This window comes from Electrona antarctica (genome assembly GCF_951216825.1).
Source record: "Electrona antarctica genome assembly, chromosome: 15".
Lineage (NCBI taxonomy): Eukaryota > Metazoa > Chordata > Actinopteri > Myctophiformes > Myctophidae > Electrona > Electrona antarctica.
In genome coordinates, this window is record NC_136796.1 from 46442130 (window position 1) to 46464971 (window position 22842).

Here is a 22842-nt window from a genome sequence, read left to right on the forward strand (position 1 = left end):
AAGCACAAACTCAATACAAAGACTGTTAACTGTGAGTGGACGACCCAATTAAGCATTACACTTGTTTACAAGAGGGTCCACCTTGTTCAATTCATCAAAACATTTAGAGACGTACAAATAGACACTTCTATATAGTCAAAGAACAGAACAGGAATTCATCATAAAGGAGGGAAACAGGGAAAAGAAACATATACAGTGAGGGGAAAAAGGGGTGGGCGGTGGGGGGTTCAGATTTTACGGGGGCCAGTTTCGAATTGCAGCCGTCCGTAGGTGCCCTTTGAGTGCGGTTTTGAAGGAGTCAAGGGATTTACATGTCTTAATGACTGTTGGCAGACAGACAGACAGACAGACAGACAGACAATGTTCGTGTGTGTGTCTGTGTCACGGTGTGTGTGTTCTGTTCTTTGTGTATCGAAAACAAGTGCTTCAACTGTATCTGTATGCGTTGTGGTGAGTGACTCACTGGGGAGCTGCTGACTACATTTCCCACAGTGCTCTGCGCGGCGGCGGCGAAACAGCGGCTCGCTCGCTCGCTCGCGCTACTACGCCTGTGCCTATAGTTGAGTTGAGTGCATGACAGCTACAACCACGGCGCCGAAACCAAGCGAACCGCCGGACGGACGGACGGGACGGACGGAGAGAGCGAGAGACAGATACTTAATACTTATTTTCAAAGCAAACCAAAAACTCGCAGTCATAGAGCAGCATAGATAGCAGCAGCCAGACCATAGAGCCTCCGTCATGGCGGCCACGGGTGGAGGGAAAATCCGAAGCAGAAGATACCACATCTCCTCCAAACCTTACGCCAAGAGCAGACAGGTTGGTACCCTAAATAAACCCCTCTTGTGTGTGTCTGTCTGGGAGGAGAGGAGGGTCCCCGTGGGGGGGTCCGGGCCGGGCCAGGCCGGGCTGCGGACCACCACCACACCACCACCGGCCCACCGGGCTGGTTGTGTTATTGTTGTGTTGTGTTGGATCAGACATTTTGTGGGCCCTGCTGGCTGGCTGGTCTACTCTGGGCTGACTGGCCTCCACGCGCTGCTATGCTAGCTGTACTAAGAGCGTCATGCGGGGTCACACGCGCAGCGGCGACCCTGAAGAATTCTGTGACCCCGGACGGTGGCGGGTCGCTGCCTTGTATGTTTTGTCGCAACGAGGGATTGATTAGATATTTATTTAATAATTAGCTTCGATCGATGTTTTGATCGTTTTTTTTGGTCTGATTCGGGGATTAATTCGATTTCAATTCAAATGAGCTTTATTTCCATGAGAAAACATGGATACATTGTTGTCAAAAGGCAAGTGTCATAATAAAAACCGTTGTAAATGCCTGGGGAAAGTGTGTGTGTGTGTGTGTGTGTGTGCGCGTGTGTGTATATCAAAATGATTGGTTCCCCTAAAACACTGGGTCGGGAGGGACCCTTTATTTATTTTTGTTTTGTTTTTAATTTGATTATTTCAATTTTCACAACATTTTCAAAGCAAAATTAAATACATTACCAAAGTCAAAACATTTCATGAATTACAAATAAAATTAAATGACCCCCCCCCCCCCAAAGTAATTCCATGAAGAAATTCCATAAATTAGAAAACGAATGTTTTAAGATGTTGTGAAAATAGTGAGCTTGTAGATCTGCTAGTGTGTGTGTGTGTGTGTGTGTGTGTGTTTGGCGAATGTTTCATGTCTCGTTTGATTCTTGAGCTAAAGGGTTGTTAGATATGGAGTTATGGACCAAACAAAGCTCAACATCTTTAATATGAAGGTTGTTAAACATTCATTTTTGGTATCGTAAAAAAAAAGAAAAAAAACAGCGACGCCGGAGGTCACACATTTCAACGTGGTCACTCACGGCGGCGTAACACAACAGCCGTAATGCTAAATTAGCATTATTAGCATGCTACTTCCCTCCCCGGAAAATGATATAGTTAGCTAGCCTAGCCTAGCCTGCTAAGCTAGCTAGCGGAACGTAACGTGTAGTCATACTAGTCAACGAGTCTCCGTTGACAAGTGTGTGTGTGTGTGTGTGTGTGTGTGTGTGTGTGCGTGCACGTGTATTAACTAACACGCAGAGAGGGCTAAACGGTGTGTGTGTATTTGTGTAACTGAACAACAGTGTTGTCACCGGTTGTTTTACCGGCCGTTACACTGCTGTCTGTCTGTGGACATTATGAACCGTTAGCCGTTAGCCCGTCAGCCCAATCCGTGCTGCTGCTAACCTAACGGCCGCGCATTGTGTGCCGCCGGCCGCCTGCCTGCTTATATAGTTATAACGTTTCTCTGTCGCTTGCCGACAAGAAAAAACAGGCTCTTCTTCAAGCGGCGGGGCCACAAGAAGAGCCTGTTTCTTTCTTTCTTGTCGAGATGAGAAGCGACGCCGGCCGAGGCGGCGAAGAAGTTGAAAGAGAAAACGGCAAAAACGTTGCCTTTTTTTTGAACCGGCGGCTCGGCTGCCGCTAACTGCTCGCCAGCTGTAGCCTCATACTGACTGCTGCGTAGGAGCGAGCGAGCGCGCGTGTGTGTTGGTTGAACCCACATGGTTCCAACTGGAGGAGGTGTAATTCCTCTCATAAATATCTGGATCAAACATCTGTCTGGTGTATACAACATCATCCCCACGTTGTGTTGTTCAGTCAGTCGAGGCTTTTCCTTGTTTCCCTCGATCCCCAAAAGTCCTTCTCTTATGTTTTTTTGTTGCTTTGTTTAAACTGGGGTTAAAATGCAGCCTTTAGCATGTTAGCAGCAGCAGGAGCCCTAGTATTAAAAAAATGGTGCCACAGAGTAGACTCACTAGACTAGAGTTCCTTTGAGGACAAGAGCTGGGAGGAAGGCGGGATCTGATCTCTCAGCTGGTTGAGTGAAGACAACCCCAACACAGCCTGGCTCACACATTTATCAAACGTCTGAAGTTGCAGTTGCAATCATGGATTTTTTAAAAATTAAATATCAATCAATCTAATCACATGTTCATATTCATAACAGTCATGTTGCATAATAAGCATAATAAGCGTAATTCTTTGTTTGGGTTCCACTTCCCACATAACAGGCCTGCCAGGGCAGCTAGTGTGCATTTCGAAACTCCCACCACATGTAAAACTGTCCATATTTGCACATCGTTGACATTTTAAGACGCTATCAAAACACGTTTTGGATTCAATGCTCGGGAGTGAAAATGCGTTACTTGGCCCAAGCATTGAAACTTCGGACTTGGCTACTCGGCTAGCCGGGACTTCAAACGGTGGTGCTTTGCTTGCTGCGTTTCACACCAAAGTAAACAAGACGTGCAGAAGTAGTGGTGAACTTTACCTTGACAGTGTTTGTTGTGTTTGAACAAGTGTGTTGGCCTTCCATAATAATCCACCAGCGTGCTGCGTGAGCTCCTGTCAACATTCTAACGGTATCTACATGTACGGCTATCAGGATTACTAATTTAGGCTGGCCGTTAATTGTCTCACAAATATTCATGATTTTGATCTTGTTCTATATGCATTGAACATGGGAATGTTACGTACCATTTGTATTTCTGTTTGCCGTTTAGGCTTCGTATTGACAAATTGCACAGGGAAGATATGACTAATAACTTAAATATACAAAGAAATCACTGACACTTTAATGTTTTCTTTCCAAAATATTTACAGAATTGCAGAAATGGTTGATCTACAAGCTTACAACACGTCACAAAGTGACGTGTTGTAAGCTATTTTTTTCTGTAAGCTATTTTATTTTTTAAATCTATGGACATTTTTCAACATGGAAACGATTGACGACTACGATTATCTCAAATGAAATAATAGTGTAATAACTGACAGGCCTAGTATCTACATGTCATAATGTGACTTGCTTGGTGAAATTCTCTAGGAATGGAAATTCCTCTTTGCTAACCTTTTGGCCCCCCGTGTCTTCAACATGTGGAGGCTCCGCTCTGTCGTTTCTACACACACGTGTGCTCTCTGTCAAAACGTGGCTCATGGCGGGGCTGTGAGGCGTGCTGGCTGGGGCCCGGGACCGGGTGGCCTCTCTGCCATGGTGGTGGTGGTGGTGGTGGTAGTGGGGGCCCGTGGGTGAACGGGTGGCCTCTTTAGACTCTCGGTGGTTTAGACCATAAAGGACATGAACAAAAGCAAGGGCTCGCAACTCACTTTGTAATGCTCCCCAGGTGAATTTATTCACAGGACATACGAGACCATAAAGGCCAGCCATGTGGCCTGGAAATACAGTCCGTAGCCACGTCCGGGTTTTAGCACCGCAAACCCATTTTAAAAAGGGCCCACAAAACAATATTTGGGGACCGCGCATTAGTTTGACTTCCCATTAGTCCAACATTTTGTGGCCGCTTAACCCATTTTGGACGGGAACCCCTTTTGGTGTTTTAAGCATTGTGTTATACTTTAGCTATTGAAAAATAGCAGATCTACAAGCTCGTAGCGCGGCACCGAGTACCGCGCTACGAGCTTGTAGGTCTGCTATTTTAGAAAAATCGTGAAAATGTGGTGCAGATCTCAGAATATATATTCTTTCAGAGCCAACGTTTTTAACTCAAATCTTTGCTTCTGTATATATTTTGGGGGCCACATATTCAGCGGCCAATTACATATATTTCTGGGGGTCCTTGACATGAAATATTGAGCACTACTGATATAGAAACATGAGGTATTTCAGAAAAACTGTCAGGATTTAGAAGACATTAAAAAAAAAAAAAAAATCCGACGTCAGGTCTAAATGGGTTAAGGCCGCGTGCGGTTATGGATACGGTTAGGCCAGGGTTAAGGGTAGGGTTAGTATTTAGTAATGTCGGAATAACAAGCCGTCGGATTATTATTCGCTATTGGCAATAACACATGCACCTGCTGTCCACTGTCTAGCCGCTAGCCCCTCCTAGTATGCACAGTGTTTGTCAGTTTGTCAGTATTTGTGTGTCTGTGTGTGTACCACGGAAATTATTTGATTGGCTGAGCACGGAATGTGGGGGTGCATAAGTTTGTTAGACTTACAGACAAACAGTCCGACAGGCATTAAGGGCCGATTCATACTCTTATTTTACCGCTGTAGTGCCGAAATGATTTCGGCTCGTCAGAAATTTTCAGTACTAGCACCGAAGAGCCGACTTTAGGACGGTACCCGCCCCCCCCGAACCTCAAATGACGTCACATTGTAGGCTCTACAGAGCCGAACCGACTTTTATTCGGCTCTAAAATGGGAGCATGAATCGCGCCTTAGACCAACAACACTGTCGCTTCCGACATGCGCGGCAGGTTACAACTAACCCGTGGCTTCCTGTGAGGTGAGGTTAGGTTTAGGGTCCGGGTTTTGGGTTAGGGTGTCGGAACTAATGCCCGTAGGACTGTTAATACGTCGGCCCAAACACATGTGCCCCGGAAGGTGATGTATGATGATATAAGTAGAGATGCTCCGATCAGGTTTCTTTGGGGACCGATACCGATCACTGATTGTTTTTCTCATGGTCGGCTGATACCGATAGGTACTGATACTGATCTTGTGAAATGTTGCAAATTTTAATATTTCCGAAATTATTGTGTGTGTGTGTGTGTGTGTGTGTGTGTGTGTGTGTGTGTGTGTGTGTGTGTGTGTGTGTGTGTGTGTGTGTGTGTGTGTGTGTGTGTGTGTGTGTGTGTGTGTGTGTGTGTGTGTGTGTGTGTGTGTGTGTGTGTGTGTGTGTGTGTGTGTGTGTGTGTGTGTGTGTGTGTGTGTGTGTGTGTGTGTGTGTGTGTGTGTGTGTGTGTGTGTGTGTGTGTGTGTGTGTGTGTGACCAGATATATGCTCTATATCTGGTTGACATTTATACCACTTAAATGGTTTGTAAAAGATCAGTTTCTTGGTAAATGCCGATTACCGATCAGAGTGAATATCGGCAAATTATCGGAGCATCTCTAATGATAAGAGCGGAGAGCGCCCCTCACTTCACACAAGTGTGATTTAAAAAAAAAAAAGTAACGTTAAACCGACTTAATCTGTGGAGATTACTGGTGCGAGACATTTATGGGAGATGCTTTCTTTTCCTCTCGTCACATCAAATCACGCCATGGGCCAATCTATTTCACACTGTCCAGCGTTGCAGAGGAAAGTGCATTATAGCCACCGAGTCGTCGCACAATTAAACTTCAGTATGCTGAAAATACGCATTAACCCATTTCGGCCTGACGTCGAAATAAAAAAAAAATTCTTCTAACACCGGGGCGCCACCGGCCGCGTCAGCGTCGCGTCACCGTCAGGGAATGTTCCCTTTTTAATCAATGAAGGGTTTCAGTTTTCTGAAATACCTTTCTATATCAGATTCAGTGGTGCTCAATATTTCACGTCAAGGACCCCCAAAATGATATGTAATTGGCCACCGACCCCCCCCCCCCCCCCCCCCATCTGAAAATATGGAACCCCCCAGAAGCAAAGAATTGAGTTAAAAACGTTCACTCTGAAAGAACGAACATTCAAAGATTTGCGCCACATTTTCAAGATTTTTCAAAAAATGGCAGATCTACAAGCTTGTAGCGCGGCACTCTGTGCCTAATTAGAGTAAAGGAAGGGCCTTGCAAACGGGGAGCGATAAAACTCTCCTATGGTTCATTTTCAATGAGACCTGCGCTTTTGCTCGGAGAAGTCGCGGTGCGACAACGCAAGCGTATTCACATGAGCGCGGTCCCGTGAATTTGGGGGGGGGGGAGGGCAGCCAATCACGACTAGGTTGTCAAAGCCAAGCCGTGCAAATGTATGTTAGGTTTCACCTGACGAAAACGGAAATAATCCACGTCACCTTAATCGGGGTGCTGTGTGGGGTACAGGCTTTAGTTCCGACACACCAAAGGTCCGACAGTCATTAGACCGACAACCTACTACCCCAAACCCTACCCTAACCCGAACCAAGCACGATGCAACGCCTGTCAGACCCGTGGTCTGTCAGATATGCGCGCACGCACTGGTCGTATTCCTGTTCTGGTTTCTAAACTCCCCTGTCTAGAGTCTGGCTTGCTGTATACTGTATGTCCCTCGGATTCATGGTTCTCGTCGACTTGACTCGGTTGGCTCGCTGTGTGCCGGTGGCCCAGGCTTTAACCCATTCTGGGCGGGAACCCCTTTTGGTACTTTTAAGGATTATGTTATACTTTAGATATTGAGAAATAGCAGATCTACAAGCTCATAGCGTGGCACCGAGTGCTGGTAGGTCTGTTATTTTTGAAAAATTGTGAAAATGTGCCTATTCTTTCAGCGGTGGTGGCTCAGGGGTAGAGTGGCTGGATGGTAACCGCAAGGTTGCCTGTTCGAACCCGGGCTCCCCCAGAGTTAGTGTCGAAGTGTCCTTGAGCAAGACACTGAACCCCAAATTGCTCCCGATGTGCTGGCTAGTGCCTTGCATGGTTTCTGCCGCCATCGGTGTATGAATGTGTGTGAATGGGTGAATTGATGCACAATCTATGTAAAGCGCCTTGGATAAAGGCGCTATATAAATGCACCATTTACCATTTAGAGTGAACGTTTTTAACTCAAATTGTTGCTTCCGGGGGGGTTGTTCCTGGAACAACGTATTTTCAGATGGGGGGGGGGGGGGGGGGGGGTCGGCGGCCCATTACATATAATTCTAGGGGTCCTTGACATGAAATATTGAGCACCGCTGATACAGAATCATAGGTGTTTCAGAAAACTGTTTAGGATTTAGAAGCCTTTTTTTGTTTTTAGAATCGTACCTCAGGTCTACATTGGTTTAATAAGGCCTGAAAAGCTGAACACGGTCACTCCACAATAAAGCACACAAAACTCAGCTTCTGTTTCAAGCCGACGTGAAACGCTTCCTGGGAAGAACAATGCCACGTGCACGGCTCACCTCCCTGCCTCAGGCGCTGGGCTCCCATGACCGTGACCTTGTCACACAGTAGAACTGGGGCACCCTTAAATCTTTAAAATCACACAGAGAACCCATCCATAGGAACTGTGGCTTTACGGTCTTACGGACGATGATCCAGCGGTTTGTCTGAGTAGCTGACGGTCCTTCTCTGGCTGAAGCATGATGAGCATTATGTTATACTTTAGCTATTGAAAAATAGCAGATCTACAAGCTCATAGCGCGGCACCGAGTGCCGCGCTATGAGCTTGTAGGTCTGCTATTTTTTTTTTAAAAGTCTTGAAAATGTGGTGTAAATCTTTGAATATATTCTTACGGAGTGAACGTTTTTAATAGTGATGCACCGAATATTCGGCCGCAGAAAATATTTGGCAATTTTTGGCCTATTCGGTTTCGACCCGAATAGGCAGAAAATATATCACCGAATAGTGTATGCAATTAATGCATTCAAAAGAGCTGAATAAATGTTTTATGGACCCTAATAGTGATTATTATTTAAGTACATTTTTGCCATAACCATTTATTTTGCCATAAATCGGGTAGCTTTAAGGTACGGCCATGACGGCAATGCTAGGAAAAAGATATATAATATTAATCGTATTCGGTTTTCGGCCAACTGTTTCCTATATTCGGTATTCGGTTTCGGCCAAGAATTTCTCTTTCGGTGAATCCCTAGTTTTTAACTCAAATCGTTGCTTCTGGGGAGGTCCCCTGGAACAACATATTTTCAGATGTGGGTCGGCGGACAATTACATATATATTTGGGGGTCTTTGACATGAAAATGTTTGAGAACCAACTGACATAGAAACATAGGGTTTTCAGAAAACTAAAGACATTTATAGAATCGTCCTCGGGCCAAAGTGGGTTAAGGTCAGATAGGTTGAAGCAGTGCAAGCCAGGGCTGTCACCATTACAACTTTAATTTGACAATTAATTGTCACACAAAATAATGTCCATTAACAATTGAATTGTGTGGTTTTGTTTTCATTGAACATTGGAGGGTTACAATTTGTATTTCCGTTTTGTCTTTTAGGCTTGGTAATCACAAATTGCGCAGGACAGATATAAACTAATAACTTAAATAATAATAGGCTACAAAGAAATCACTGGCACATTTTTAAGTTTTTTCCAAAAAAAGTAGCGGATCTACAAGCTTACAACATGTCACTTTGTGACGTGTTGGAAGCTAGATGTGTGTGTGTGTGGTGTGTGTGTGTGTGTGTGTGTGTGTGTGTGGAGAGCTACTAGTAGAGGCTACACAGCGAATATGAAGTGGTGTGTGTGTGTGTAGCAGAGAGGCTACACAGCATATATGAAGTGGTGTGTGTGTGTGTAGCAGAGAGGCTACACAGCATATATGAAGTGGTGTGTGTGTGTGTAGCAGAGAGGCTACACAGCGTATATGAAGTGGTGTGTGTGTAGCAGAGAGGCTACACAGCGTATATGAAGTGGTGTGTGTGTGTGTGTGTGTAGCAGAGAGGCTACACAGCGTATATGAAGTGGTGTGTGTGTAGCAGAGAGGCTACCACAGCGTATACGAAGTGGTGTGTGTGTAGCAGAGAGGCTACACAGCGTATATGAAGTGGTGTGTGTGTGTGTGTGTGTAGCAGAGAGGCTACCACAGCGTATATGAAGTGGTGTGTGTGTGTAGCAGAGAGGCTACGCAGCTTAGAGTATATATTAATAGAGACAGCACTGGATTTCTCCTCCCATCCACTTGCATTAAGTTGCTCAAAAGCGCATGAGGCGATTTCACTCCTCCTTCCGGGTAGGAACAGAGTGCATTCTGGGATGGATTGGGCCCAAGCACATGAACGCGCTGGGCCGGTGACTATCGTTGCACGCGTTCACGTCGGTTCACGTATGAAACGGCGTTCACGTGTCATCATGAACGTGCGCAATGATAGTCAACGGACCAGCGCGTTCATGTGTTTAGGCCAGCGCTGCGTTACCAAATTCGGTCACTATGTCCATTTCGCCTCAGGGTTAACTCCGTCTCTATTAATATATACTCTAAGCTACACAGCCTATATGAAGTGGTGTGTGTGTGTGTGTGTGTAGAGAGGCTCAGTCACAAGTTCACAACCTCAGCCTGATGGCCGCAGAAGTCTAACCCAATTAGACCCGAGGACGATTTGTCAGTTTTCAGATTTGTCAGTTTTCAGATTTGTCAGTTTTCAGATTTCACAGTTTGTGAAAATTGGTCAGTGGTGCTCAACCTTTTTCATGTCAAGGACCCCCAGAATTATCTGCATTTGGCCGCGGACCTCCATCTGAAAATATGTTGTTCCAGGGACCCCCCCCCCCAAAAAACAAATATTTGAGTTAAAACGTTCACTCTGACAATATATATTCAAAGATTTGTGCTGCATTTTCAAGATTTAGTTGTGCCGCGATACGAGCTTGTAGATCTGCTATTTTTTGTGATAGACGTATTACAAATCTTTGCTTTAGGGGGGGTCGCTGACACAACATATTTCCAGAAGGGCGTTGGCGGTCAATTACATATTATGTTTGTGGTCCTTGACATGAAATATTGAGCACCACTCGTATAGAATGGATTTTTTGGATATGGTTGCAGAAGGGGTGAAGTGGCTTTTTTCCAAAACGGGAGGCCCGGGTTCGGTTCCCGGGGCGTTGCACATGGCACCAGCTAACCAGCGGTGTTTTCACAGAGCCCTCTCTTCATATTCCTCACCAGTGTTGTTTTTGGCAGCACGTTTCGATTTTAGTTTTAGTCACAGTCTCTTGAATAGTTTTCATTTTGTTTCATTTAGTCATGTTTTAAATCCCTAGTTTGGTCAACGTGGGTCAAGACATATCACACCGCTAAAACCGTCTTCCTAAAATTTTTATCCCTCGATTTTGTATCCCATTTTTTCACCCCTGTGCCAATTATCTAATGTGATCCTGGGCTCTCTACACACCCTCCGCCAACCTAGTCCCCATATATGGGGGACATGGGGAGAGCAACGGACTTGAACTCATGCTTCCTTCCTGCCTGAGTGTCCAAGTTGCTCCTTTACACCTGACAGGGGGGAGTTTCCCTGGTTGGACGTAGCGCGTGGAAGGAACACGTTATTCCAACCAGTTCCTTTCCCCTCCATCAGGTGCCCCGGCTGGCCAGGGGGAGGCAGTTTGTTTAGAGACCAGGATTACTGCAAGTTTTTGTGAGGGTACCTACCCTCACACGCTAAAACCGTCTTGACCCTTTGGTGTGGTTTAGGGCTTTAGTCACCTGGAATGTCTCGGTGTTAGTCTGATTTAGTCGACTAAAATGTATTTTGGCGGGCCTCGATGTACGACGTCGTTCACTTGCGTCGTTCACTTGCTGAAAATGGCCGGTCTACAAGCTCGCTGCGACGCGTTGTGAGCTTGTAGATGGCATATTTTCCGCTTAGTAGCTTAGTTTTCATTTAGTTTCCGTGTAGTTTGCGTCGGTGGAAAAAGGTAGTCGACGAACACTTTTCGTCTTAGTTTTAGTCGACCCCCCCCCCCCCCCCCCCCAGTCCAGTCCCTGTGGTATTAGCACAGAGTCATACATTACAGCATTGTCATCGTCTTGCTGTAGTCAAAGTTCTTCCGTCGTGGTTAATGCACCTGTCTGTCTGAGCCCCAAGTGAATAGGATGGATTTCCTTTGTCTTCTAAATTGGTTCCTCTGGAATAATCCATTCTAAACGTGGTTACATCTTGCAAATCGGTTCTCTGCATGCCATGCACCGGCTGATGCTTTGCACCTAAGTTCATAAAAACTTAGAGTTGTACTCGTACTTTGTCTGAAAGAAAATGGTATCGGGACAAGTACTTAATTTTTAGTACTCCAATTACGAGTACTTTAGTGCCGATACGAGTGCCGATACGATTATTTTACCCCCTCTTTCTCATAGATGCAGTTGGATCTCCTTGGATCTACACTTGTCGGTTGTCATTCATGCTTGTAGATCGGCTGTTTTGAGGCGATTATTTTGCTGCAGTGTTGGGTCAGACTTCCTTCCGTTGCATTTGTTCAGCCTATAGTGTCAATTGGATGTTTTGGTACTCGGGTCAGAGTATCAAGGCCGGTTCCGAGTACAGAGTATGAGTACTTGAGGGTGGTATCGGCCCGAGTAGCCGATACCAGTATCGGAACAACTGTGACTATGAATACAGTAGTGACATACAGTGAATGTAATAAGAGTGTTAAGACTGTATCTTTGTATCTTCATGTCGCTGTGCTTCCATTGACAATGAATGGTAGATTGTATCTTTGTATCTTCATGTCGCTGTGCTTCCATTGACAATGAATAGTAGACTGTATCTTTGTATCTTCATGTCGCTGTGCTTCCATTGACAATGAATAGTAGACTGTATCTTTGTATCTTCATGTCGCTGTGCTTCCATTGACAATGAATGGTAGACTGTATCTTCATGTCACTGTGCTTCCATTGACAATGAATGGTATCTTCATGTCGCTGTGCTTCCATTGACAATGAATGGTAGACTGTATCTTCATGTCGCTGTGCTTCCATTGACAATGAATGGTAGACTGTATCTTCATGTCGCTGTGCTTCCATTGACAATGAATGGTAGACTGTATCTTCATGTCGCTGTGCTTCCATTGACAATGAATGGTAGACTGTATCTTTATATCTTCATGTCGCTGGCTTCCATTGACAATGAATGGTAGACTGTATCTTCATGTCGCTGTGCTTCCATTGACAATGACTGGTAGACTGTATCTTTGTATCTTCATGTCGCTGTGCTTCCATTGACAATGACTGGTAGACTGTATCTTTGCATCTGCCCGTGTGAGCGCAGCATTGGTGTCGACGCTTTCGGCCCAGTCTTGATTTACATAACTCTGGATAAGTAAGCAGTGCAGCCAGTGTTTTCGTCGACTAAAACTAAGACGAAAAACAACGTTCGTCGACTACCTTTTTTCACTGACAAACTGAATGGAAACTAATTTAAAACTAAGCTATGACGACTAAAACGAAGACTAAGTATACTGACAATTTCGTCAACAAATAAAAACTAGACGTTAAAATGTTAGGAAGGCACTAGTGGACAAGAGATCCAGCATAAGTCATTTTACAATTGGTTGCATGCTGGAAATAGCCGATCTACAAGCTCACAACGTGTCGCGCTGCGACACGTTGTGAGCTTGTAGATCAGGCTATTTTCAGCAAGTGTCAAACCAGTCATTACGACCAAAAATCTAATTTTGCTGCCAAAAACAACACTGAGTGCAGCAGAAGTAACCTATGCCGCGTGGCCTGGTTCTATGACGGATACCACCGTGATAATGATAAGCCGGGGTTAAACCCAAAGTTAGCCGACTAATCCAATAATCCCTAGTGCTTCTTTGACATGTACCACCTGATCTACAAGCTCGCGCTGCGGCGCGAAGGGGCGCGTTGTGAGCTACAAATGAGCGTGTAGATTTGCTATTTTCACTACTTCAGCTAGTGAAAATAGCAAAGTTAAACACTTTTTTTTTTTTTTTATGGAAATTATTCGATTTATTTTATTCATGAAATATTTTGAAAAATGTTGGGAGTTGTTTTTAATCCTATACTATAAATGTGCCACGTCTCTGTGTGTGTGTGTGTGTGTGTGTGTGTGTACGGTTGTAATGCACGTAACTCAGGAACCGTTTGCTTCACCGACTTCACATTCGACACGCACGTTCCACACCTCTACAGGGAGTGCAGTGCCCGGTATCGAGTCGGTCGGACCCACGGTTCTCCAGAACCAGCACAAAAGGCTCTGGTCAGGCTCTGCCAGTGGGCTCTAAGCCTTTGTCCTAATTAGCCCAAGTGCCCTCACCTGTGCAATTTCCAGCCTCTGCCTCAGCCAATTGATTGCCATGGCAACCCCACACCTGCCAATTGATTACTTAACCAGTCCACTTTTCACAGTCAGTTGGCACTCTTCACACACAGGCAGACTGGCAGATACAGAGATCTCCATGTGAGACACAGACAGACAGTTAAAACGGGTGCTATGACAAGTTGACAACGGGAATATGATTAATATTATATACCTTTTTTTTCCTACCATTGCTGTCATGGCCGTACCTTAAAGCTACCTGATTTATGGCAAAAATAAATGGTTATGGCAAAACTTAACTTAAATAATAATCACTATTATGGGTCCCTAAAACATTTCTCAACTCTTTTGAATGCATTAATTGCATACACTATTCAAGCTTGTAGCGTGCCACCGAGTGGCGTGCTACAAGCTTGTAGGTCTGCTATTTTTTTTAAATCGTGAAAATATTTATTTCAGAAAACTGGACGATTTAGACATTTTCTTTTAAATTTTGAGGTCAGGCCTAAATGGGTTAAAAACTGGTCCGTGACTGTTTTGGGGGAATATTACATTTAATAACTAGGTTCAGTAACTCATGAACACAACCGTCCACAGGTGTTTCTCTCTCACGCATTGACGTCGGAAACACGAACGTTTGTGCTTTCCAAAATGTTGAGAATTGCTTTCCCATAGAAATGTAGCAATGTAAGGTCTGCAGTGATTGGAACCCACCGCCAGCTGGGCTACAGACAATGCCACGCACCACTTGACTTGACCCACTTACTTCCAGATAGAAGGGTGCTGTTGAAAAGACAGTACTCGCATGTTTTACTTAAGTAAAAGTATCAATTCTACTCTTCCGGAGTCCGGAATTCAAAATGTACCGAGTAAAAGTACGAAAGTATCGGTATCAAAATGTACTTTAACCCATTTATTCCGTCTAGATACATTTTGGACTATCTTATTTTAGACCTGAGGACGATTCTACAAATGTCTTCTAAATTCCTGACAGTTTTCTGAAAAAACAATGTTTCTATGTCAGTGGTTCTCAAACTATTTCATGTCAAGGACTCCTAGAATGATATGTAATTGGCCGCCAACCCCCATCTCAAAATATGTTGTTCCAGGGACCTCCCCAGAAGCAAAGATTTGAGTTAAAAACGTTTGCTCTGAAAGGGTTATATATATATATATTCAAAGATCTGCGCCACATTTTCAGGACTTTTCAAAAATAGCAGACCTGCAAGTGCCGCGCTATGAGCTTGTAGATCTGCTATTTTTCAATAGCTAAAGCGTAACATAATGCTTAACCCATTTTGGGTGGGAACCCCTTTTGGTGTTTGAAGCATTCTGTTCTACTTTAGCTATTGCAAAATAGCAGATCTACAAGCTCATAGCGCTACGAGCTTGTAGGTCTGCTATTTTTGAGAAATAGTGAAAATGTGGCACAAATCTTTGAATATATATTTCAGAGCGAACATTTTTAACTAAAATATTGGCTTCTGGGGGGTCCCTGGAACTACATATTTTGAGAAGGGGGTCCGTGGCCCAATGGAGATAATTCTGGGGGTCCTTGACATGAAATAGGTTGAGCACCACTGACATAGAAACATGGGTTTTTAGAAGCCTTTTGTTTTTTTTATTGACCTCAGTCCAAAATGGATTAAAACACTAAAAGGTTCCCGCCCAGAATGGGTTAAAGTACTAAAAGTACCAAGTATGCAGAATATCCTCCAAGTGTACAGTACTTACGGTAAATGTACTCCTTAATTGTCTCCACCAGGCCGAAGGCATGGGGAGAGAGTATGTTTTGCACTCCGTCCGTCCGTGTGTCCGTCCGTCCGTCCGTCTGTGAACAGCTAATCTCTTGCACCGTTGGCTTGATCGTAGCCATACTCTGCACACACACTCCCTGGATGCCAGAGCTGAACCTCTGCTCCAAAGTTTTCACATTGGCCTGTTATAGCGCCACCAGGAGGTCGCTTTGTGCAAAACAAATGTTTTGACAGTACACCTACAGATTTTGTCCAAACATCACGCAAATTGGTACACAGTCTCTCTAGAGCCATTCAACAAAACGTTTTTTTCATATTTTTCAGACTCCATCCTGATTGGCTAAGATTGGCTTCCAGAGTTCGCAGGAGTGCTCCGTTTCAAACAAAATGCTGCAAATCATGAACATATCGTGTGCTTTCTGTGAAATTTTGCACTCACATTCCCACTAGGCCGAGGAAGAAATGCCACTTGAATATTTTCAACTCAGCCTCATGGTGGCGCTATAACTGACCGATTTGTGTTTTTGCCTATAACTGCACCGATCTGTGTAAAACCTTGTATGCACACTCCCTAGAGGTCAAGGAAAAACCTTTGCCTGGAATTTTTCACATCTGCTCTTTATAGCGCCACCAGGAGGCCATTATATGTAAAACACATTTTCTAATAATACTTCTTCAGATTCTTCAGATGCTCTCCATAGTCATGTGATCATGTGATTTGTTTGATTTATCATAATTATCCATCCTGATTGGCTACGATTGGCTTCCAAAGTTTTCAGGAGTAGCCCGTTTTGTACCCGTTTTGTACAAATCGCCACAACTCCTCAACGCAGCGTCCGATTGCGGTGAAACTGTGCATGCCTATTCCCACTAGGCTGAGAAAGAAATGCCACTTGACAGTTTTCAAATCGGCCTCATGGTGGCGCTACAACAGGCCAAGTCACCACACACACACACACACACACACACACACACACACACACACACACACAAAACCCCAAACAAACATGTTTATATTACTCCTAAACATTTTGCCAAACATCACACACACTCCTATCCTCCTGGTGGAGACCTGTGCCCAGAAGGGCACTTTTTCTAGTTTACTTTCCTCCACTCCACCGAGGGGGAGGGAGGAGGAATGGCTTCTCTTTGCAAACGGGGGTTAGTGTTACAGATATGCATTTCTCTGTGTTTTTGTTTGTCTGAACTCATCCTTTTCATACAACATACACTAGCTGACCTTTTCATTTCACAAACCCTCAGGTCGGTCGCCAACTTGGTGTAAGTGCTGACGGATACTGATGTACTACAGTGAATGCAACTGTACACTCGGGTTATAGTAGTCTGTGTTTCCCCTAGTCGACTCGGAAACTGTGTGTGTGTGTGTGTGTGTGTGTGTGTGTGTGGGTGTGGGTGTGTGGGTGTGTGGGTGTGTGGGTGGGTGGGTGGGTGGGGTGGGGTGTTTGTCTTTTGAGGTTATTCAGTATTTTAGCCGTGACGTGAGCGCCCCCTCTAGAGATACTTCCGGGTCCTACTTTTGTGTCGCTTTTGTGTCCCGATATAGTTATGCTGCGACGCTCCGTCGGACTAAATCCTGAGACGAAAACAACCACTAAAGTCTCATTTTACCGCTTTCCTCGCAACAACGAAGCTGCTGCTCTCCCAAATCTGGCTGTGGCAGGCCGTCTGGCCCCACACTGGATACTATCGCCATTTTATTTCATTGTGTCCACTAAATCCTCATTAATGCAAACTAGATTCAACATACTCAACCCTGCACACATTCTAAATATGCCCCCGAAATATTGTACTGAGCAAATGGACTGTTACCACCTTCAATAATACTGATAATAGTCTTTATTGTCTCCACATCATATTTGTTTTTTGTCATGGACACATGGACACAAAACATTAATAATTCTACTCGAGTTGGAAGCATTAAGACCCATTTTAACCCTCAATGGCTTCCTTTCTGAAAAATAACGTCATTGTGAAAAGATTCACGCGTTTAGATATTCTATTTACGATGAGATGCGGACGGGAGCTGGTGCCACTTGGACCCGGACGTTACGTAGCACTACAAAATGACGTTAAATTCTGAATAGTCAGATACTGTAGGTCAGTGGTTCCCAAAGTGGGGTCCCCCCCAACCCATGTGTACACTCTCAAAGTTAAAATAACATTGATTTTTACAATATAAATTGGGGGTCCCAGAGATAGAAATGCCATTAAATGGGGGTCCTTGAAATTTAACGGGTTGAGAATCATTGCTAGAGCCGTAACAATCCTCTCTTATGGGGGTCCCTGGCATATCTTTTCAAATGGGGGTCAGCGGGGTCCTTGACATGAAAAGGTTTGGAGTTTGGATTTGACATAGTACGTGGTGCATGCATAAACTTTCCTTAATGATCATATCTGGTTTTAGTATTCATTTACGATATATTTTATCTATTATTAAGGTTATTTTTGCAGTCGGGTTGTGTTGGTGGTGGGGAGGAGGGCGTGGCGGGGGTCGCGGGACATGGCCAAGGCATTTTCGGAGGTCCCCAGCCAAAAACGTTGAACCCCTGAGCTAGGCTACCAAGCCTCCTCCTCCACCGCATCGTTCAGTTTACCTACCAGCCAACATATTTTCAGATGGGGGTCGGCGGCCAATTACATATACTTTGTGGGGTCCTTGACATGTAATATTGAGAACCACTGATATAGAAACATGAGGTTTTTCAGAAAAAAATGCATTTAAAGACATTATTTTTAATTTCGACTTCAGGCCTAAATGGGTTAAAGTCTGCTGTACAATTCTCTTGCTCAATTTATTGCGTCCCTCGACTATAAACTGCGTTTTGGGATGCAAAATGCACCCTATTTTAACCCATTCTGGGCGGGAACCCCTTTTGGTGTTAGCATTATGTTATACTTTAGCTATTGAAAAATAGCAGATCTACAAGCTCATAGCACGCCACTACGAGCTTGTAGGTCTGCTATTTTTGAAAAATCGAAGAACGACTGACATAGAAACATAGCTTTTTCAGAAAACTGTCAGGATGTAGAAGACATTTTTAGAATCTGATCTCAGGTCAAAATGGGTTAATCTCTGGATGGTGTGACTGTAGAACAGTCTCCAGCGGTCGGTGTCCTGTCTGTGCCAAGAATAGACACATGTACAAACTCAACGCGCTGAGAGTTTGTAGATTGTCTGTTTTTTTGGCACGTCCACACTGTTGTACGCGGAAGTATTAATTAGACTAGTATGTCAAAAGTCCAAAACATAACTTTTTTTGGGGATTACATTTAAAAAGTAGCAGATTGACAAGCCCCGACTTGTTTTTTTTTTTTTTAAATCGTGAAAATGTGGCGCAAATCTTTGAATATTATATTCTTTCAGAGCGAACGTTTTTTAACTCAAATCTTTGCTTCTGGGGGAGGGTCCCTGGAACAACATAATATTTTCAGATGGGGGTCGGCGGCCAATTACATATAATTTGTGGGTTGTCCTTGACATGAAATATTGAGCACCACTGATACAGAAACATGGGTATTTCAGAAAACGGTCAGGATTTAGAAGACATTTTTTTAATTTCGACGTCAGGCCTAATAAATGGATTAATATCTGTCCTCTCCTCTCTCCCCAGCAGCAGCCAGGTCTGATCAGCAGAGTGACGGACACGGTGAAGAGCATCGTCCCCTCGTGGCTACAGCGATACTTCAACGGCGGGGAGGGGGCCGACGGCACGGAGCAGCCCCCGCCCCTCCCCCCTCCTCCCCCCAACGGCGGTGGCCAAGAGGAGGAGGGACCGCCTCCCGTCGACGGGCGGGACTCCCCGGAGCCCAGCGCCACTCACACAGGTGAGACAGGTGAGGCCGTCGTGATGTCGTCATGACAAACCACTCACACAGGTGAGACAGGTCAGGTCATCATGACAAACCACTCACACAGGTGAGACAGGTGAGGCCGTCGTGATGTCGTCATGACAAACCACTCACACAGGTGAGACAGGTCAGGTCGTCATGACAAACCACTCACACAGGTGAGACAGGTGAGGCCGTCGTGATGTCGTCATGACAAACCACTCACACAGGTGAGACAGGTCAGGTCGTCATGACAAACCACTCACACAGGTGAGACAGGTCAGGTCGTCATGACAAACCACTCACACAGGTGAGACAGGTCAGGTCGTCATGACAAACCACTCACACAGGTGAGACAGGTCAGGTCGTCATGACAAACCACTCACACAGGTGAGACAGGTCAGGTCGTCATGACAAACCACTCACACAGGTGAGACAGGTCAGGTCGTCATGACAAACCACTCACACAGGTGAGACAGGTCAGGTCGTCATGATGTCGTCATGACAAACCACTCACACAGGTGAGGCCATCACGACAAACCTAGTTACCCAGGGTAATTGGTCCTTTGCCACCCACCTGGGCACCAAGGCTGTGGAATGCCCTGCCGCCTAGCCTAAGCAATGGCGACTTAAAACTAGGACTTCAAATATATTGACAATTTCGTCGTCAAAATAAATCTAGACTAAAATGTTTGGGAGGGACTAGTGGAGAAGAGCTCCAGTAGAACTAAAAGACAAGTCGTTTTTATGCGTTTCAGTCTGAAAATAACAGATCTACAAGTGCGACGCGGTGTGAGCATGTTGATTGGATATTTTCAGCATGCAAAAATCTGCCATTACGACGCCATCAAGGCCCGGGACATGTTTGTCGCATTTTGCAGACGCTCTTAACACAATCAGCGCCGCTATTTCTTTCAAAATGGAAGCTCGGGGTGCCGGGCAGATATGGCAGCTTTTACTCTGAAAGCCGAGGGGGCTTCCGTTCCGTACACAAACCAGGAGGCATAATGTTGCTTGCTTACCCCGCTACGATTACGATCGAGTCTCTCTAGAAGCGTTAATATTCCGGTCAGAAATGAAGACGGAAGTATCAGCCATCTGGTCAGAACCACGGAGAGCTCCCTAGATTACGCGTGGCGAGCCTTTCTTTCCGAGTGCTAAACGGGGAAGTGAAGGGCAGCGCGCATGCGCGAAAAGCAAGGAGTACATTGCAGAAGGATAGGCCGACCCTCAAAAAATTTGAAAAGAAAAATCGGAATATTTTTTTTCCCGTTTGATATCAATGTCCTTGACATGAAATATTGGGCACCACTGACAGAATCATAGGTATTTCAGAAAACTGTCAGGATTTAGAAGCCATTTTTTAAGAATCTAAATCGGGTCTAAATGTGTTAAACCACTGAACTAATCCTCTCTCTCTCTCTCTCTCTCTCTCCCCCTCTCTCTCTATCCCCCTCTCTCTCTCTCTCTCTCTCTCTCTCCCCCCCCTCCAGAGCCTTCGACCAGTAGGGCGTCTCTAAACTTCCAGGACGGCGCTCTCTCTCGGCCGCCTCTGAACCGCTCCCACCACCACCACCACCTCCACTTCCCCCCGCTGGACGCCTCCTCCCCCGTCGCCCCCCCTCCCCCCAGCAGCCTCTTCTCCCTGCCCTCCACCTCGGCCGGGGCCCACCACCACTCCCACCCCGGGGGGCCCTTCTCACACGGCTTCTCCCTGCCCTCCACGCCCCCCGGGGGTCCCGGGGTCTTCTCCACGGGCTTCTCCCTGGTCAAGGAGATCAAAGACAACCTGTCGCAGCACGAGGACGACAACATCTCCACCACCAGCGGGTTCTCCTCCCGGGCGTCCGAGAAAGGTACCGTACCAACCGGGGATCGAACCCTGACCCTCCGACAACGGTTACCGTACCGGGGATTAAACCCTAAAGGCCTATTCATAGTCCAGTTTTGGGTGAAGAGGTGACCACTGAAACGGTGGTTAGTAAAAACAGAGATGTGTTTGGGTGAGCGGTGAGTCTCTTACCGCCGCGGCTCAGTGACGTCATGTTGTAGTTTTAGTAAAAACAGAGAGGTGTGTTTGGGTGAGCGGTGAGTCTCTTACCACCGCTTCTCAGTGACGTCATGTTGTAGTTTTAGTAAAAACAGAGAGGTGTGTTTGGGTGAGCGATAAGTCTCTTACCACCGCGTCTCAGTGACGTCATGTTGTAGTTTTAGTAAAAACAGAGAGGTGTGTTTGGGTGAGCGGTGAGTCTCTTACCACCGCGGCTCAGTGACGTCATGTTGTAGTTTTAGTAAAAACAGAGAGGTGTGTTTGGGGTGAGCGGTGAGTCTCTTACCACCGCGGCTCAGTGACGTCATGTTGTAGTTTTAGTAAAAACAGAGAGGTGTGTTTGGGTGAGCGGTGAGTCTCTTACCACCGCGGCTCAGTGACGTCATGTTGTAGTTTTTAGTAAAAACAGAGGTGTGTTTGGGTGAGCGGTTAGTCTCTTACCGCCGCGGCTCAGTGACGTCATGTTGTAGTTTTTAGTAAAAACAGAGAGGTGTGTTTGGGGTGAGCGGAAAGTCTCTTACCACCGCGGCTCAGTGACGTCATGTTGTAGTTTTAGTAAAAACAGAGAGATGTGTTTGGGGTGAGCGGTGAGTCTCTTACCACCGCGGCTCAGTGATGTCATGTTGTAGTTTTAGTCAAAACAGAGGTGTGTTTGGGGTGAGCGGTGAGTCTCTTACCACCGCGGCTCAGTGACGTCATTTTGTAGTTTTTTGTAAAACAGAGAGATGTGTTTGGGTGAGCGGTGAGTCTCTTACCACCGCGGCTCAGTGACGTCATGTTGTAGTTTTAGTAAAAACAGAGAGGTGTGTTTGGGTGAGTCTCTTACTTATGCGATTTAATTTCTACATTTGAGCTAGAATCGTGCAGCGCTAGTTGGCTGTCCAGTTCATTTCAGTTACTCGAAGAGAGAGACTTTAAGAGAGGTTTAAGTCTTGGGCGTGCATGCGTGCAGAACATTCCTGGAAATATTTAGAAATTAGAAAACTTGTTTTCCAGGGTTGGAATTACTTAGCGCATTTTGGGCGGGAACCCCTTTTGGTGTTAGCATTATGTTATGCTTTAGCTGTTGAAAAATAGCAGATCTACAAGCTCATAGCGCGCCACCGAGTGGCGTGCTACAAGCTTGTAGGTCTGCTATTTTTGAAAAATCGAAGAACGACTGACATAGAAACATAGCTACAAGTTCAAAACGTGGCGCAAAGCGCCTCAAATCGAGCTTGTGGATCTGCTACACTTTTGATGCTTTTGTGTGATGCTGTTAAATTCACACACACACACGTTTATTTTGCCATTTTTGCAATTGACTTGGAGGCCCAGGGTTTCCTGCACAATGTTGTTGGCATGGCGCTGCGCCATGCTTGAAATAAATCTCGCCATGCCAAGCCCCCTAAAAAAAAAAAAAAAAAAAAGTCCAGTGCCTCCCCAGTGTCTCCCTGAGTGCCTCCCCAGTGCCTCCCCAGTGCCTCCCCAGTAGAGAACAGCGGATGAGCTTTTTTGTCACCCGAATCCGCATGTGCATAATTAT

The 22842-nt window shown here is 45.4% G+C and overlaps 1 protein-coding gene across 6 annotated transcripts in view; it reads left to right on the forward strand.

Moving 5' to 3' along the window:
• The first annotated feature begins 480 nt into the window (after window positions 1-480).
• Window positions 481-22842, forward strand: part of nup153 (nucleoporin 153) — a 65582-nt gene continuing 43220 nt past the window's right edge. For 2 of the 6 annotated variants that reach the window (XM_079523251.1, XM_079523253.1), the window contains exons 1-3: window positions 481-819; window positions 19051-19273; window positions 20761-21123. In XM_079523251.1, the coding sequence (XP_079379377.1) occupies window positions 742-819; window positions 19051-19273; window positions 20761-21123 (664 nt within the window). In that variant the 5' untranslated portion in view covers window positions 481-741. The remainder of the gene's footprint in view (window positions 820-19050; window positions 19274-20760; window positions 21124-22842) is intronic. The other 4 variants (XM_079523254.1, XM_079523256.1, XM_079523252.1 and 1 more) reach the window with 4 other exon arrangements.